Source organism: Bacillus rossius, chromosome 1 (assembly GCF_032445375.1).
Source record: "Bacillus rossius redtenbacheri isolate Brsri chromosome 1, Brsri_v3, whole genome shotgun sequence".
In the NCBI taxonomy this organism is placed as follows: domain Eukaryota; kingdom Metazoa; phylum Arthropoda; class Insecta; order Phasmatodea; family Bacillidae; genus Bacillus; species Bacillus rossius.
The window spans coordinates 194848573-194868610 of record NC_086330.1 but is presented as its reverse complement, the minus strand read 5'-3'; the positions used below and the strand labels follow the sequence as shown (position 1 = coordinate 194868610).

At 34.5% G+C, this 20038-nt stretch overlaps 1 protein-coding gene across 1 annotated transcript; it reads left to right on the top strand.

The window, feature by feature from the left end:
- The first annotated feature begins 2465 nt into the window (after positions 1-2465).
- On the top strand, positions 2466-11705 carry LOC134527196 (zinc finger BED domain-containing protein 4-like). The gene is made up of 2 exons (XM_063359645.1): positions 2466-4957; positions 5091-11705. The coding sequence occupies exons 1-2, from the start codon at positions 3338-3340 to the stop codon at positions 5442-5444; spliced, it is 1974 nt and encodes a 657-aa protein (XP_063215715.1). The 5' UTR covers positions 2466-3337; the 3' UTR covers positions 5445-11705.
- Positions 11706-20038: the final 8333 nt, after the last annotated feature.

The window sequence follows — 20038 nt, the reverse complement described above, 5'->3', positions numbered from 1 at the left end:
ATTGTTGTTAATTGGTCTTTCGTCCACTTCTTTCCTTCCATATTTATGTTTCTCAATCTTGCGCGCCAAATTCTAATGTTGTTTTGATTCATTCTGATTGGCCGCTGCTTAAATATTGTAGTGAAACTCGTATGAAAAATAGGACACTGAGATTAGGCTAAACCAGTAGCCGATCTCTCAGGGCTGCTCGTAGCCAGCAAGTTTTTAAGTGAGAAAACTTATAGCAAGCCAGGATAACATATTTTGTACAATATTATAAGAAAAATTGTGTCATGTGCAGCGGGCTTTAGTTGGAGTTGCATCAATTACTGTGTAGTTTATAAACCTAGCCTAACTGATGTTAGGTTAGATACATTAATAGAAATACTGTTAAATTATTAGAGAACTTAAGTTAAGCATTAGCGCTATTTTAAATGAATACACCTAACATAACCTTCAACACTACTTTTGAGAATTTTTTTCCATAGCTTTCCTAACCTCGCCAACTTTTAAACAATTTAATGCTATGAATGTAACTAACAACTATTACAAGGGTAAACAACTACGTATAAACATACTTAATATATGGCAATGAACTTTCACAAAATTATCATTAAACATGTAAGATGTAAGAAAATGCAAGTTACTTTTTTTACATAGTATCATTTAAGTAGGCCTTCATGCTTAAATAAATTTAAAAAAAACTGCAATAACCCACTCTCATTAACCACATACATGTCTATATAAAAATTTTATTAATAAAATCATTTCATTTGATTCCCTAACAAAAAGTTTTAATGATTTCAGTATTTAATTCTCTTAATTTAATGTTACTACTAATGTACAAAAAATTATGTTAAAACAGTAAACTAATTGTTAACGAATTGAAGCAGGCCTATTGTAATAGGTACCCTTTCATGGGGGTTAAGTTTGTAACACCTTTGGCCAGGCCGATGTGTTAGTGCCGTGATAAGTAACGGTTTATCGTTATAACTATCATAAGGAAGGATAAATCTAAATCATATTAATTTAACTATCATGTGTAGAATTAAGATGCCCATAGCCGGGCCATTCAACACAAAAAAGCCGTAACCTGCATTATTTTTAAACATAACTTCTATAACCGTACCCAAAATTATTTTTAACAAAACTTCTATTGCCTTAACCTGCATTATTTTTAAACACACTATCAATAATTAGTTTCACGAAATAAATTAATTCGTAAAGGTTTCTAAAAGAGAAAAAAAATGAAGGCCTAAAACGTATGGTTTACTCATTTTTAGTGTAAACCAGTGATGCCAGGTCGTAATGTTACAAATTCCCGCATCTGATGACAAAAATTCCCTTATTTCCCTCATTGGAGTGTGAAAATTCCCTCTAAAATCCCTCTCACAAGCGTTTTATGTTTTAGTGCTAAAATTATGTACCGGTATCGCCGGACACTGGTATAACACAAATAATTGTTATTAAATAACTGTTAATATTATTTACAAGCTATAAATTCACCTTTTTCGTACATAAAAATAAACATTCACGTAATTTACATGAATAAGCTGAAGAAATAAACATGAAGATTAAATATTCAGTTAATTAACATGAGGATCACAAGAAATAAAACATGAAAGTCACAATTAACAGTATGTTTCCTGTTTCCGAAATATTTATATGTCAGAAGTTCCTGGAGGAGACTCCTCGTCATTGTCATACAATTGTTTTGTGTTGTGAAGTTTGAGGTGTTCGTGCTTCACTTGAAAAGAATTGCAGTTGATGCCTTTACTTTGAAAACACGAACGCACGATTGCCACGGCATTCAAAGTGCTGTCACTAAGTCTGTTCCTTTTCTTAGTTTTAGTGTCGTTCACAATGCTGAATATTCTTTCAGCTTCAGCATTTGAGTGTGGAAATGTTAATGCCAATTTCGCAACATAACCAAGGTTAGGAAATATTTTCCGATTATTGAAGTCTGTTGTTTCAGCAATTTTGCACCACATTGTATCTACCGGCATTGTTAGCAATTCTGTTTTTTTCTTTGTCACTAAAAGAATGAGGTAGTTGTTGCCATTCTACGTTTAAAGCAGTCAAATCAACTGAAGTTTTGTATAATTCTGCAAGATTTACGATATTTGGTACAAGATCCCTCCCACTATAATGTAAAGCTACATTGGGATCAATAAATGCCAGTTCCTTAAAAATTGGTTTATCCAAAGGTAGGCACTTTTGCATTTCTTGAGCAGCTTCGGAGTAGAAATCAAGGCACCTTTTCCTAAAATCTTCAACTAAATTTGGTGGAAATGTTTTTAGTAAATTTTCACATTCAGGACCCAAATAAACTGAATTTAATTGCACAAAATTTGATGGATTTTTGCAGTTAGTTTTGACAACATCTTTAATTGCCTCCTTCTTCATAAAATTTTGACAAATTTGCTTTAGAATTTTTTATGATTCTTCTGACAGTTTGTGTACAATAATATTTCTGGACTGAAAGATGGCATTGAAAGTAGGGATGGGAAAGTCGATCCGTCGATTCTTCGATACCCCGATTTTTTGATACATAATCGATAATCGAGGATCGGCGAAAATCACCGATTATTAAAATTCTGCAGGATGTAGACGTAAAGTGCTGCCTAGCAGCGGTTCATCGCTGTCGTTGCAGTAATTTTAGTCAGTTTTACAACTAAATAAATAACCATAAACGATATAATAAATAATAAATGAAATATAACATAGCTTACCACAGCTCAGTTGCCACAATCCCGTAAGCGGGAACGGAGGTTGGCGATTTCGTACTGTGCATTTAGGGTTATTTATTTATTAACGCAGTGTTATCGTATAAAGAAATTGTAGCCCAACTTTTACTTGCTGAATACACCCACATTGGTAGCCATGTGCACAAAATTTCAAGATTCTACTGAGAAGTGTGCCACGTTTTCTACGTTTCTAGTATATTTATTCACTTGCGTTGTTGCATATTTATTTTCGTCAATGATTTTTTTTGTTAACCAGCATTTGTCTATACATGAACTTTCACAGGTTTGCCAACTTCCGGTACAGATCTTATTCTCAATTACTTAACGATAAAATGCAAGAATAATGTGGCCATAGCCCGTAACATTTTACGAGTTACGTATTTTCCGTAATTTATTTAATAACAGTAAACATTAAATCACCAGTTAATTACGCAACTTAAACATAAAATTTCAATGGACGTTTTTGAAACACGTTTTCATTCCAGTAAGTTACCAGTACGGCAACTGTAGAAATTTTCTTACATGCTTTTGTTTCCAGTGATGCTTCTTTGTTTGAATGTTGGGTAATGTTAGCGCAATACGAATAGTAAAATAACATTTTTATTTACGTGATGTCTAGTGAAGTGTGGAAATACTTTGTCATCGACCGACAAAATTCTGGCTACGCAATATGTCAAATCTGTAAATGTACAATCTCACGTGGCGGTAAATCTAAAACTACAACAAACATGAAAAAACATCTCGAAAACAAGCATGGGAGTTACGTTCATGAGACGAAGAAACAAAGGCTACATTCATCGGAATTGAGCGAGATTGAAGAAAATGAAATAGATGATAGTTCAGCACAAAATTGTTCTTCAGAGACAACCTTGCCATTGTCATCAAATTCAGATGTTAGGCCTACTGCTACTGATTCATCGAGAGGCAGCGGTTCAGTGTCCCCGAGGCATGCTGAGAAAGTTGGCCAAACGAATATTTCATCAAGAACACCAAACCAGTATAGGCTAACTCCTAAAAGTCAATACCAGCCTACATTACAATCATTTATTGATAAAACTGCACAATTCAAGTCCACTGATCCTCGTGCAAAATCAATAACTCAGCACAAAGGTAGAATGATGTGCTTAGACAATCGTCCTTTTAGCATGGTTGAAGACAGAGGATTCACAGAATTTGTCAAATTCCTTGAGCCTAGGTATGTTTTGCCCAGCAGAAAACATTTTTCAAATACTGTTGTACCACACATGTACCAAGAATGTAGGGAAAATGTGAACAAAAAGTTGGACGAAGCTGAACATGTGAGTCTTACAACAGATATGTGGACTTCAACAGCCAATGACGATTATCTTGGTCTAACTGTGCATTTTGTTGATTCCAATTTTGTCTTGCAACACCTCAACATTGGGGTTATTCCCTTTCCTGAATTATCTCACACAGGGAACAATTTGTGCAATTTTATCACAGAAACACTTGAAGAATGGAAGCTGCAATCTAAAGTTGTTGCCATTGTAAGAGACAATGCCAGGAACATAACTGCTGGCCTAGAATCATCCGAATATGAACATCTGCCATGCCTAGCACATACCCTGCAGCTTGTTGTAAAGGAAGGGCTACTGAACAACAAGAATGTAAATAATCTGATTGCCAACGGTCGTCGCATAGTTGGCCATTTCAAACATTCTTGTAAGGCGACAAAAGAGTTAAAGAAGGCTCAAGCCACGCTGAAAATGAAAAAACATAAACTTATCCAGGATGAACCAACGCGTTGGAATTCATCTCTCCATATGCTACAGCGCTTACTTGAGCAAAAACAGTCTGTTTCTTTAGCATCAGCAACTCTGCAGTTACCTGTGACTTTTTCATCAGCAGAATGGAACCTGATGACAAATGTAGTAAACCTTTTAAGTATTTTCAACCATGCAACATTGGCTGTAAGTACTCAGTGTGTGACAGCCTCAGAAGTCATACCTATAATCAACAGTTCTACTGAAGAGCTAAGGAAACCAGCACCTACTGGATCAGGTGTACAGGGCATCAAAAATGATATGCTTGCTGCCATAACTTTGAAGTATTCTGATGTTGAAGAGAATATGTTGTACGCAGTTGCAACATTACTGGACCCACGATTTAAACACCATGTTTTTGTGCAGGACGGTAATGTCACAAAAGCGAAAGTTTTTTTGATTGAAGAAGCAAGAAAAACTATCTGTTTGAAACAACCTGAAACTGAGGTAAGTTAGGTGCTAATTTCCTTGTAATTCATTAAGTGTATTCTTATTTGTCTACTTCTGCTGTTTTATGTTGACACATTTGTTTGTTCATTTTTAATTTTTAATTTTGAAAATTTTGTTGCTTTTCTCTCAGTCTGTGCCGCAAACATCCAGCCAAGCAATGGAAAGCCATGGTATGTGGACATTTTACTCAAACATAATGAAGACTGCCCCAAGTGTAAGCCACATCGCATCAGTTGAAGATGAGATTAATGTTTACTTGGAAGAACCTATTCAAAATTCAAGTACCAACGTTTTCCAGTATTGGAAAGAAAATACCAAGTACCCATGTTTAAAAAAACTGTCAAAGAAATTTCTTTGCATTCCACCTTCAACTGTACATTCCGAGCGATTATTCAGCACTGCAGGACTGATTGTTGATCAGAAACGGAACCGTTTAGATCCTGAACGAGTCAAAATGTTGGTTTTTTTAAATAAGAATTTGTGATCTAATAAGAATTTAGGATCTAATAAGACTTTGTGATCTAATAAGATGCTTTGCCAGTTTTCATTTATTATTTTAAGAACTTTCAATTTTATTTTGTCAAAAGTGTTGTTTTTATGATATTTCACTATGTTGTCATTTATTTCAAAGGTATAAAGATTGAATTTGGTAGTTTCTGGTTTTTTACAATATTTTTAATAATCACAACTTTTTGTGGCTATTTAAAGTTTGATTGATAAATGTTAATGATTGTACATTTAGTAATTAATATACTATTTATTAAATTGTATTCCAATGAAATTGTTAGTATTTTGATGACTTTACGACAATTCACTTTTTATTAGTACTACTGACCTATTACTAAATTACGTATTCTCTTTTCAAAATTACATATTCAACTGGATTAAACATAATCCACATAAAAAATAATGCTTGCCCTACACATTACACATTACAGAATAGTAATTTCAATTTCTTTATTTCAAGTAATGTAAAGTTTTGTTTTATGTGTTAAATTTAATAGTATTTATTTATTATTTTGAAAAATGCTTTTTTAGTGTATTCAATAAGTATGTTTACTGATTCCATTGTAACTTATACTTCAATCCCGAAAATGAGAATCTATAACTTAACCTAATTGATTGGAATCGATAATCGATAAGAATCGATGATCGCAACAAGACTCGATAATCGGTATCGAATCGAAAATTTTGAAAATTTCCCATCCCTAATTGAAAGTATTAAAGAAGTTCAATGAATACTTGAGGAACAATAAATTAGCCTTGGTCATGCCATTCTGCAAGTGGGTAAGAATGAATTCAGCACTCTTGAGTTTGTCTTCAACTACTGCCAGCAAGAAGAAATGCTCGAGTGCTGGCCATATTTCCAGAACTCTACATATACACTGATGCATCGCTAGCCACCGAGTGTTTGAGGGCTTCAGTACTTTCAACCGTTCAGCATGAAAGAATTCTTGGATATCAATCAACTGTTTACATCTTTTGGCACTGCCCGAGATGTAGTTGTATATTGCCCGAAGTAACTCTTCTGCAGATCCAGACAACTTCTCACAAGCTTTGCTTGCAACCAAAGCTGCTGAGTGGCAAATGCATGGAAGCAAAACAACATTTGGGGCATCGTCACGCAAGTGTGAGAAAAATGAGTTTCTCGCTCCCACCATTACTGAGGCACCATCAGATGCTACACCAACAATGTTCTCAACTGGGATTTCTTTGTCTTGTAAAGATTTTTTAAAAGCTCCGTAAAGTGAAGCGGCAGAGCAACTTGATGCATCAAGAGGTATTAATTCAAGAAGTTCAGTTCTTACAGTGTTTTGTACAGGGCAAACGTAACGCACTAATACGCACATAAATTTGGTGACTGAAATGTCAGTACTTTCATCTACAAGTACAGAAAAAGGAACATTTTTTATATAGTTTATGGTCTCTGCATTTTCCACAGTTGCAAGTACATTCTTAACAATTGATGTACATTTTGTTCGTTTCATTGTTACCTGTTGAGCTATTTTAGAATCTTCAAAAATTTCAGTACACAATGGCACTAAGTGATCAGCTATACTCAGTCCTACGTTGTTTTCTGCAAAAAATGCAGCAAGTTTAATTTCAGCAGCCTTTACCTTGTTTTCAAGTGTTGGTTCTTTTTTCTGTACCAGTGAAACAATTGATGGTACTAATTTTATAGCTCTCATGTTACTTATGTGTTTGTTGGTTTTAGCATGTTTTTGAAGTTCGCTTTTGCCACACACCAAAGTAGAATTACAAACTTTACACTTACACTTCTTTGAATTGTTAGGTACTGGAATCAACCAAGACTTGAACTCTGGATCTTCTAACCAAGCATTGAAGAACACCTTTTGTTCCCTTTTGGATTTCTTGTTATTGCTTGTTTCACCATCGGCACTTCGTTTTTCTGTAGTAGTTGCAACCGAACTCGCCATTTTAAAACAAACTTAATCCGTAAATTAAAAAATACACTATATATCCACGATCCACCATGATCATAGATATTCACCATTAGGGATGCAAACGATACATCGATGTTTTCAAAACATCGATGTATCGTTCATGAAACATCGATGTTAGCATCGATGTTTTGAAGAGCGATATATCGCCGATGCATCGACGAAAAAGTCCAAAAACATCGACATCGTTCATCATTAAAATTACCCTAGTTATTTTATAATATTTTGGCTATCATTTCATGAATATTTATTGAATATATAAAAAAAAATTATGATACGACATTTAGTTTTTAAGATACAATTTTTTTAACTGTCTATACTTACTATAAAAACCCACATTTTAAGTAGGTATCAAAAATGTTGTAAATACTGAACTATTTGGTTGATTTCAGTATCAATTTTTTCCCAGTATTTTAAGATGTGTAAAATCATTTGGAAAAAAATAAATACTGTTAAAAAAATTTGTTTACTTAAGTATTTTCTTTTAAATTTTGAAAAAATATAGGGGAAAAGCAGCGAGACTGGACAATTTCATAGCTTGTTGTACATACAAGCTATTGATTGATACCGATACGATCTCGCTAGCTCTATCGAGAAAATTAATGTTACATTTTAAACCTGCTATTCCCTATTTTTTTTTAATTAAAAATAAATTGTGTAAAAAAAAGCATATTTATTTTAAAGAAGTATTTTTTTTACTACAGTTATAATAACTAAACATTGGCAACTTTTGACCTTTCTTTTTTTATTTTTTATTTATTTATTTATAAGCCTCCATTTCTCCAGGCAGCCTGAAGGGGAGTTGTCAATACAAAACACATAGGACACTCACATACAGAACTCAAATTCAGTACAGCGGATATTTTGTCATGGTGCTACCAGCAAATCATATACAGTAGCAATTATTATACAGTTTTGATACATTAAATTATATAACATATATTTGGTCAGTAAACATGGTCAGTAAATTACAATAGCTACAATTAGGAAATTCGCTTCCAATGTATACTAAAATTTATAACATTTCATAAAAAAATTGGTTGTCTGTAAAGTCGGTTTACGAACGATAGTTTAACGTGAAGTCATAACAAAAAACATTGATGAAATTATTGCATACTTTTATGAATAAAATTGAATAATTTTTATTGAATTATCACTAAAGAAGGAGTGAAATGAAATGTACAATTTAATTGATGAATTTGCTTTTATTTGCACTCATTAATTCAAATATGTTTATTACTTTAACGAAGAGATTATTTAACTATAACTTTTATACAAGTTTGCTATTTAACTTCTTCCAATCTGTGTTATTCTGTTAAGGATAGGAAGATGATAGGAAAAGTAGGAAACGAATGGGAGTGTTTCAAGATTAATGTGCCTCGAAAAAGTCAAATCGATGGTTTTTCCAATCGAGTGGAAGAGAGATAGATGCGGCGCAAGCGTACAATTAGCGTAACGGGGCACAGCGTAACGGGACACAGCGTAACGGGACACAGCGTAACAGGACAATGTGCGTAACGGAAGACTTTTTCGTGCGTGCAGCCGGCGTTCATCGATTTATTAGACGTCACGTCAAAAAATAGTTATTTTTAAAATGATTTTAGACTTCTTAAAATACTGGAAAAAAATGATAAGGATACCAACCAAAATGGTTTAGCATATGCAACATTTATTTATACTTAAAAATATAAGTTTTATAAGTATCGAAGATTAAAAAAAAAGTTTCTTGAAAACTAAATGTATCGCAATGGTTTTTGGATAGTAGATCTCTCATGATCTGTACTATTTACAATATATTCATGAAATGATAAATAAAAACAAAAAAACAAGGGTAATTTTATTTTAAGTAAGCCTGTGTCTTAAGGCTGCAGTCTGCCCGGGCACACACACGGTGCGCAGAGCTTCAGGAAAAACGTGATTTGAAAACTACTCAAGATATCCGAGTGGGGTCTGTTTACGAAAAGCATTTAAGTGTTCGCTGAATGCCGAAATGTACTTTTGAATTCGGATTAAGTTTTTAAACTGTGTTTTTAGTAGAGTGAAAATGGCTTGTTTTCGGAGTAATTTTTAGGCATAAAACAACCGATACAGAATCTTGAAACCATTTAAGGGCAGTGCAGTACACCTTTATCTTCATTTCTCGGCCATATAATGTCACGGTCACCGCTCATATGCACTGGGAGAAGACTGCGCGCCAGTCCAGAGGAGACACCGCGCTAGAAGCACCAGCGAGCGTCGCGCTTATCATCCCGCCTCACTAACACACATAAACCCCGAACATACGGCCAGCTTTACATACATTTAAATTACGGACATGCCCTTTTCCACGAAAAAAAAAAAACTATACATTTACATTTAAAATTTTGATTAAAATTTTAATCAACACTGAAGTAATTTTCTAGATAAATATCTACATACGAAATGTTAAAAATGTGTGTTGTGAATCATTGTGTTTGCTATTGTTTCTGCTTTTGAAAGTAAAATTCTTGTATAGTTTGGACCAATGCATACATCGCTTGTGGCATTACTTCCACATAACCAGCTGTCCCCCCGGTGACGTCACACACTACCAACCAATGGCGCGCGAGCAACCGGTGCGCCCCTTTCATTCATTTCATTTCGTTCGTGGATACTCGGCCGACGATACGTGGAGTCGCGTTCGCGCGTATTTCGGGTTGTGCAGTGCTACTGGATATTGCTCTCTTCATGATTTGTGTACTTTTGGATAAGTAGGTAAGTAAAGTATTATGTTTATAAATTATAATACAATCATTAGTCTTAATTAAATTTATTTGAAACGCACACAGTCATCGAGTATTTTGATGATATGCATACTATAGTTTATTATACATGTTATTTAAATGATTCATGCAAAACCAGGAAATTTAATATAATACAATTATTTAGACTATGTCATTTCAGTTTAGCGCTGTTTGTTATGGAAAAAAACGGAAGATTGCAAAATAAGAAAAAAAAAACTTTAAAAACACACAATTGCACAGATAACAAGCCTAGATCAGCCGATGTCGAACAATTTGACCTAACAATGAACCTTAATAGGTATTTTAAACATAATACCTGTTTATTTTCATTGTTGTGTTAGTATGTTTGCTGCGTTGCCAATGCTGTTGACTGTCTGCTTTTCCTGATATTGTTGAAACTGTCCCATCATTATTAGGCCACTGTTCGTCTGTGTTTTTTTTGTGACTAAATTTCTTCCATGGAATTCTTGTGTTGTCTGATATTTTAATTTTGAATGTGTTCGTCGATTCTGTCGTCGTTGTGTTGACACATTCCTCACATCCTTGGCGGATGTTCGCCTGTAAACACAGTTCAAAAATGTTATAAGTAACGCAGTTAATAGGCATGACGACTTGAGCTGTTTTTTCAACTAAACAAGAGCTTGTTACCCTTTATTCTGGTAATCAATGTGCGTTCATTAACATTTTTAACGCGTTAGCTGTTAAAGATTAACTTATACAGCTGATAAGAGGAAGGGTGTAGAAATGCAAGGTAGGAAATTCTTATAGCTTATCCACCAGTATTACTTGTCGACACCAGTAATACTTCGGTTGCTTTTTTCATTCTGCCTTTATCTCTCCCATAAAAATTAGATACTGGCGCAAGTGAGACTTGGAATGTTAAAAAGTATGGGATGGGAATACAGGGGTGGACAGAAGGCATCATGTTTGGGGAAAAAGTGGCGTAATTATTTTTTTACTCTGTGAAGTGACTTTGTTTGTCATCTCATGGGAAAAGATAATTGCTTGAGCTGTCAAAATAAACATCGCCGGCGGCAGTAAAAACAAAAAGTGGTGTACATCTGGTCGATCGCTGTGTATATCTACTCGAAAAAACATGTCATAGCATTTCAGGATAACTAGAGTCCTAATGTCTTACGTTTACAGCCATATGTTTTCTACCTGATACATACAATTTTGCTTTTATCAGTTTGCTGACAGTTGTAAAATGTTTTTACTCTCTTCTCGGTAAAATTAAGTAAGCCGGTATTAATGTGGTTGTTAACAAGTCCAAACATCCACGATAGGCCACAGCGCAGAGGGCAGGCAGGGATTGGCGAGGAGAGGAGGGCCAGCAAACATTCCATGTTGACATGCTGCGGCCGGAGGTTATTTTGGTCGTTGCATTAAAAATATTTATTATTTAATGGCACTTAATTTATTAAGTTCAAATATACAAAAATCATACCAGATAGATATATAGGGTTCAAAAAGTAAAATAATAGTTTTCTTCGCCTGGAAGAAAAAAAAAAGGGGGGGGGGGGGGGGGTTATAAATGCCACCTCCGAGTTTTCGAAAGTAGCGATTTTACGAACGCAATACGTGGAAACTTGTGCATACTAGTATAATTAAGGAAAAAAAGTTTTAATGTTTTGAATTTCACTAATAAAAAGTTTAGCTTTATTAAATTTAATATGAATATATTGTATTTATAGGTTACAGGTTAATGTTGGAGGGAATGTAATCTTTATTTTTATTTATTTATTATATTGTTGTCTTTAAATCATCTTAAAACATGATTTTTTAATTTTTAAATATTAAATTTTATAAAAATATTCATTTATTAAGTACATATATGTATGCCCCGATTTATCTTACCTACTTGAATTGAAAACAAAAACCAATATTATATAAAATTTTAGTCACTACTTGTTAAAAAATGCTTTTTAAATAACTTAGTATTTTTAATGCTTTTTCCGTGTAAAATATGTGCCAACACTGTTTACACTTTAAGAAATATAAAAAAAGTATTATCTCGTTTTTTTACAACTTATTACCATTATGTACATTACTTATATTTAGAGACATCTGTATTTCGCGAATACATTTCCTGTCAACATATTTCACAAAACACTGTATCTCTTTCTCAGAGTTGTGACAAATTGTGGGCGCGCAGTAGAACGGTACCCACATTCTCAGTGACCCCGTCAAGTGGAGGAGAACATCCCTCACCGACCACAGCCAATAACTATACTAAAAAGCTACAGTATGTTGTGAAATACCTTGACGCGAAATGTATTCGCGAAATACAAGTGTCCCTACGTATATTATATAACCAAAATTTTACAATTGCTTGTTTGTTTCATTACAGATTACAATGCCTCCAAACAAATTAAAAAGTAAGATTTGGCTCTATTTTACCAAAACTGGTGACAAAGAAGCTGTGTGCAAAATATGTAATAAGAAACTAAAAACTTCAGGCAATACGACAAATCTTCGTGGTCATTTAGAAAAAGTACATTCGGAACTGCAATTGCAAGATACAGAACCACCTAACAAGAAGTCAAGAGGTAATACCATTACTGGTTATTTAGAAGTAGCTGCCTCAACATCTGGTACCAGTGACTTACGGAATGATAATCCTACAGCAACATCAAACAACGATGTAAATGTCTGCTCTTTGACAAAATCGTGCAGCACAGATGATGATATTCCAGTACCAGTGTCACTTTCACAAGAAAAAACAGTTGCCAGTACATCGTCAAGCATTCTGGTTCGTGGTTCTAATAAAACTACGCAGCCAACTGTTGATGATTTCATAAACAACATAAAAAGCATAACAGCACAGGATGGGGAAAAATCAAAGAAAATCACTGAAGCCATCGTGAATTTTGTAATCATGGATAACAAACCATTTTCTACTGTAGAAGGTAAAGGTTTTTTACAATTAATGAAAGAGGTGTGTCCATTGTACAAGGTACCATGTCGAGAAACAATAAAAAACCGGATTGACGAAAAGTATGAAGCGATGAGTGATCTTTTTAAAACATACATAAAGAATGCTGATAACTATTGCATTACTTATGACATTTGGACTGAAACAATGCAAACTAAATCATTTGTGGGTATCACTATTCACTTTCTGGACAAGTCTCAACTACTCAGTGGGACATTAGGTGTTTTTGAGTTGACAGAACACCATACATCGCTGTACATCACTGAAAAACTGACAGATATTTTTTCTGAGTGGAATATTTCAATTGAAAAAGTTTCAGCTGTCATTACAGATAATGACAGCACTGTTATGAAGGTCAATCGTGACATGTTTGGTGAAAAAAAAATTATTCCTTGCTTTGCCCATACAATTAACTTGGTCGTAACTAAATCCATTGATGATGCTAATAACTGTACTGAATTGATAAGTAAGGTTCGAGATATAGTCAAATACATTAAAAAGAGTGTCAATGCAAGTGACGAATTACGGAAAAGACAGATGGAAACGGGATCAAAAGGTCAAGTTAAAAAAATGATACTTGATGTTCGCACTAGATGGAATTCATGTTTGTATATGCTAGAAAGATTCTTGGAGTTAGTGTCAATTGTAGGAGCGATACTTTTAACTAGACCTGAGGCTCCCCCAATGGTTTCTAGCAGCGAGTTAGAGTGTGTCAAAGAAATGGTCGGATTGCTACGACCATTTGAAAAAGTAACAAAAGAAATTTCAGGAGACAGTTACGTTACTGTAAGCAAAGTAATCCCGTTAATCAGCTGTGTCCGGGATGCAGTCGAAAATATGAAACCTAGGAATGAAATCATTGTACAATTTAAAAACGAAATAAAAAAACAGCTGGCTAGAAGGTTTGATAACATAGAACATTCCGCCATTCTGGCAATTTCAACAACTCTTGACCCAAGATTTAAGTTCATGCACTTCAAAGATCCCGTCGCTAAATCAAAAGTAATTAGTTACTTAAATAAATATGTAAGGGAATCGAACGTACCTACCACCCAGAAAGACACATCTGATGAGTCGGAACAAGATGATTCGGAAGAATTTGACATCTGGAAATACCATAAGCAGTTGACACATAAAAACATGAAAAATAAGGCATCAACATCTGCTGGAACTATCAACGAAACAGAGGTTCAGACGTACCTGTCGTCTCCTGTTACACATATGAAAAGAGACGCTATTGAAATCTGGCAGGACATTAAGTCTATTTTCCCAAAACTTTCAAATATTGCAATGTTATACCTCCCCATCGTCGCCACATCTGTGCCAAGCGAGCGCTTGTTCTCGGAGGCTGGTGCAACCATCACCCAGGAAAGAAATAGACTTCTAGGGCCTAATTTATCTAAACTACTGTTCCTAAATTCTATTTCAAAATTTTTGATTTTAAGAAATAAATAGTTCGGTAATAAAAATAATTTTCATTTAAAGATTTGTTGTATTTAGTTTCTTAATCTGATGATGTAAGATAGCTAGATACATTGTGTTTAAAAATATCTCTGATCACACTACTTACATTACTGCATTAGCTATCATAAAGTTATAGGTATGTACTACCTACTTATTGTAATCCTGTGGTGCCATAGACTCTGGACTTAAAATGAATATATATATTTTTATAGTTAAATGGCTATCTTTATTTAATGAGTTGTAATAATTTACATATTTTTTAATGAGTTTCGTATCAGACATTGGTATGTGTAGGAAGTTTTTGTTAAGGTTAGTAAGTAGCCTTGTATCTAGATGTTTACAGAAGTTTCATGTATTTTCTATGTTATATTTTAGTTTAAGTTTTACCATTTGTTATTGTATATTTATTCTTATAATATTTTATTTAATATAATATGTGTGAGAATTGTAAAATTTAATTATTTATGCGTAATGCGCAAGGAACTCCTGAACTATTTTTTTTTGTGTGTACACGGGAAGTGCATATTTTTTAAAGACTTTAAAATTTAATTACCTAACGGCCATGGTTGTTGAGGTACATTTTGTTTTAGATTGGTATTTGTTTTAATATAAAAAGGTTTTTATTGAAACTATTTTCTGAAAACTCATTTTATGATATTAATGCTTTTCTTTTGCTTTTTTTTAAAGAAAGATGGGCACATTTATATTTTATATTAATGTTGCTAGATAATTTTCACAGCTATTTTTACATAACTTAACCCTGACCTTGACTGTAACCCTTATATATTTTTGTGATGCTTCTGTAAAATTTTTATCAGAGAATTGTCACTTCCATTATTTTAGTAAATGTAAATATTATATTTCTTTGTATGATTTTTTTTTTGTCATTTTTACCGTGTTGTTTTTTTCATTAGGGATTAAAAATGAAGTGAAAATACTTAAGTATTTAAATTATGCCATGTTATGCGTATTGCCTCCTTCCTTAATGTTTACCTTTATTTCTACTAATGTTGCGAAGTTGTAGTCATTTAAATTTGTCCACAACTCTTTGAAGTTTACTGAGAGCTGGTCCAGTAGTTCATGCGGATTTTTAAGTTTTTGGTAGCAGACTTTGCTTTTAATACATGTTTTCGTTCTGCATGAGACACGACTATAAATGGGCTGTGGATATTGTGGTCAGGAACTATAATTTAAATCATTTTGGCATCTTTTTCCCGATATTTAAAAACATCGGTTAAAACATCGATGTATCGGCTGGTCAGAACGATGTTTTTTGACATCGATGCTTTTTCGTTTGAACATCGATGTTCGTGATATCGATGTTTTTAAGAGCGATGTTGCATCCCTATTCACCATTCACATATAACAAGTATAATATTAATAAATATAAATAAAACTCTCTTACCGAAAATTCCCTCCAAACACATTAAAAAGCGCGAAAATTCCCTTTTCCCTCCAGCTTAAATTTTTTGTTGAAAATTCCCGCAAAACGGGAAAATTCCCGCGACCTGGCAACACTGCTGTAAACGAGTTAAAAGATTATTTCATTATTAAATTTGTTTTTTTTCTTCTTCCAAATAAAATGAAAGTATTCAAACGAAACGAGCATCCAATCTAAAAAAAACAATATTTATAAAACAGACCTATATTCGAATAAACACATGTTAAGTACAACAAGAATTGTATAAAATTAAATTAACGAATGGTAGATCATAATAAGCATTAACACAGCACATCTATAAAAAAAATTTACTTATTAAAAGATAACAATATATTTGCCTAAGAAAGTAATAAATTTACACAGTAACTTACCTTGATAGTCTCAACTTCGCCAATATGGAGTATTTAAGCTCTGGCCAGAAAAAAATAAAGGAACATGGAAACGGAAACAAAAAAGTTCATTAATTTTAAGCTCACCATTCATGTACAAGCGACAATCGCAAGGGACCTCAATGTCCACAGCGCCAGGTCGATCGGCAGCAGCTAAAAACAAGGTTTGGTTATTAAGTACAACAATAAAGCTGGTCTCCGGTTAGCTACCTGAAAAGTCTTAAAGAAAATTATTAAACATACCCACAGGCACAAACCTCAATACCAAAACTAAATAACTTCACCAATAATCTCATCAATCAAATTTAAATTATTCTGACGGTATGACCACTGACGCCTGGTTCAAGAATGACTCCGACCTGAAATCGATGACTTACACACCCTTGAGCAACATGCTGCCAACATTTTCGAAACAACAAAAGCCAATAGATGCCCAACATCCACCTCCTGTGGACACACCTTGTGGGACTCTAACCCAACAACAACAAAAAAAAAATTCTCAGCGGCAGGATTGGTTCGACCAATCATCCCCGTGGTGCCAATTCCTGGCCCACCACTTCTACCCCTCCGTGCCTCTGACATTGGTAGCCACTGCTACTTCAAAAGGACACAACATTCCCCAGGCTCATTCCTCATTTGCTAAGGGTCGCCTACCCTGCGAACCCAGTCACAACCAGGGCCTCATGCCCTCACGCTACAGCCCATTCCTCCAGGGTCTGTATTACATAACTCCATAACTTCCTACAATGGCATCATCATCAAATAAATTTTGTTAACAAATAACCACTTAATCGAACCAGGGCCATAGCCAAAATCAACAAAAATTATGTCTATTACTTTTAACCATTATTTACTATTTAGCTTGCTCTCTTAGAAAAAAACAAACTCCTGAATAACAATCATAAAATTAGACTCCCAAAAAAAAAATACTTTTCTTTATTCGCTTAAAATCTGCCTGTTATTAATAACCCATGGAAGCTGAAATAAAAATTGTATTAAACATCCTAAACCAAAATAAAAAAAAAACATAACGAACATGAAAAAAAAAATAAAAATACTTTCACCTTAACATCGGCTATGCTGTAGGCAGCAATCAGCTGGTTGTTCTCGTCTGGTGGAAACAGCAACACCTCGAAACAACAGCTACTGGTGGTGCCATCAGGTTCACTCTGATGTGCCGCCAGCAACACCATGCTCAGTCTTCTTAGTCACGAAGTCAGTCACAGGTCACCACTGAACTGAGTACTGTAACACTACTTTCACAAAACCGATAAGAATCAAGCACAAACAAAACAACTCAATAAAAAAAAGTTTTCTCTGTATCACAAAGCTAAATACAAATTTTTGTGTAATTAAAATAAAATTGTAAATAAATAAAAAATACTTTATTACTTGTGTCAACAAATGTATAAGGGACACTGTACAAAAAAAAATAATTAAATTTTAATTATTATGAGAGAACAAATTAGAACATTGCATTCCAAGTAGGATAAACAAAATAAAATTCAAAAATGCTCTATCATAACTGTCACAACTCATTCTATTATTTTACTTTATTACTTAAAATACTTTACTCAAAAAAAAATTTAAAAAAATTAACTCACTTCCATTATCATTAACACAATAAACTTTCTCATAAATTAATTCAATAAAATTCAATTAAATACTTAGGCAGGTACACTAACTCACTTATGTTTCTCATTTCCGTCCTTCCTAAATTTAACACAATTCCTTAACTTAACCCAGGGAATTTACCTCCAGGACAACCAAAAATTTCAATGTAGTGCCTATCTACTATAGGCCCACTACACAGGGGACTCTAACCCCACCAAAAAAATTCCTTGAAGTGGTATCCATATCCCATACGGGATAGCCACTTCGGTACTACACTGGGGAACTCCTGCCCCAAACTACTAACAACTCAGGGTTCTCCCGATCCTTAATCCAGTAGCCAGCCCATCTCCTATGGGTCTGCGCTACAGTCCCTACTCTCCCAGGGACACCTCAAATTGTCCCAGCTCAGCTCCACTAGCTGGACAATAACAACAACTTCACCTCAAAGACAACATAAATTATACCTTACTATTTCCCCTGGAGTTCATTCCCTTAACATACACAAATAAACAAACCTCACACTTTTCTTATAGCTAATCCATTCTACTGTGTACCTCCTACAATTCAAAACGCAAAGTTAAAAATAAAATTTATTATTATCAAAACAAAAATAATTATAATGAAAAATAAATAAATTCTATTAAAATTATTACTCTCAACATCACTAAATTAACTTATAAAAAAATAGACGGTGTAGTCAATAACTAGAGCTGGGCCGATGCTGATCCCCGATCGTAATAATCGGCCGATTTTGTTAATTTTGCCGATCATAATGATCGGCAAAACGTAGCCGATTATTTGAGCCGATCGTTGGTCTCCTAATGCAAACTTATAACATTGAATAATTACCTATACCTAACAACTTTCCATGTTTGTTTACAGTACTTTTCGGGAAGAAAATTTGATTACTCATCGAGAAATGATAGGATTTAATAATTTAAAACTAACCACACACGAAAAAAAAATATACCAATAAAGTAAACAAATACCGTAAGTTTTATAAACATTGAACAGTTACATACCTAAGTATCAATTTCCACGTATATTTACGGTACTTTCGGTAAAATAATTTTCCATTATACTATTTGTAAAGTTATTTATCATTTACGAACCGAAAACTATGTATTTGTTTACCATTTACGGTTAATATTACCGGAATGGCGAGTGGCGACTGTTGTTTAGGTTGGTTATATGACGCCAGAGATTAGAGTGACGCGCGTCGCGCGACGGAATTCGTAGGATTAATGGCGCTAGTAGTCTCGTGGTTAGTAAACAACTACTCTTCGGGAATTCATCTATTTAGTTTTTGTGACGCGCTAATACGGGAATCGGATAATCCGGGACGATTTAAAAGTGCAGAAAAAAAAGAGAAGCTAAAATTGTCAGCGCTTAAAATTAACGTCACGCTGGCCGGCGGCCGGCAAACACTGCAAGCCATCGCGTGGGCCGCTAAACTCTGCAACGCTGTTTGTACCGACCCTTTGTGTCGCCCCCCCCCCCCCCCCCCCCCCCCTTTTCAGCTGTCACATTTGTCACTCTTTAAACTTGAGGGGGATGTCCTGACTTCTGCTTCCCGTCTCCCGTTTGTTTGAATGTTGTTTGACGGGCTGGTAAATTACTTTCTGCCCGCCAACGCACGGCAGGCGCCTGGCGAGTGACGTGTCTGGCTGGCATTCGGCTGGTCGAAGGGGAGGAGGGGGGTGGGGAGCTACCCAAAATTTATGTGTACAAGGTCAGCACGATCTTATCTTTCTCTCTTCGGCTGTTGTAAATGACCGTGAACTAATGGCTAGGCAATGCCGTAATTTTTTAAGCCGAGACAACAATTCGAAGGCGGCCCTTACCGTTAACCGATTATCCGGGTTTATTTATTTATTTATTTTTACAGAATTTCAATTATCCGGGCATCGGCGGGTCCCAATGAACACGAATAATGGGGAGTACTATTTTTATCCATCTGCTGCCAAGGCGCTGTAAGCCTCAGGAGATGTTACGTCACATGACCTTGGCC

Bases quoted from the DNA above. Each gene is read 5' to 3' on its own strand.
- LOC134527196 (XM_063359645.1), top strand. From the start codon at position 3,338: ATGTCTAGTGAAGTGTGGAAATACTTTGTCATCGACCGACAAAATTCT. The intron at 4,958-5,090 runs GTAAGTTAGGTG...CTTTTCTCTCAG, and splicing joins TGAAACAACCTGAAACTGAG to TCTGTGCCGCAAACATCCAG.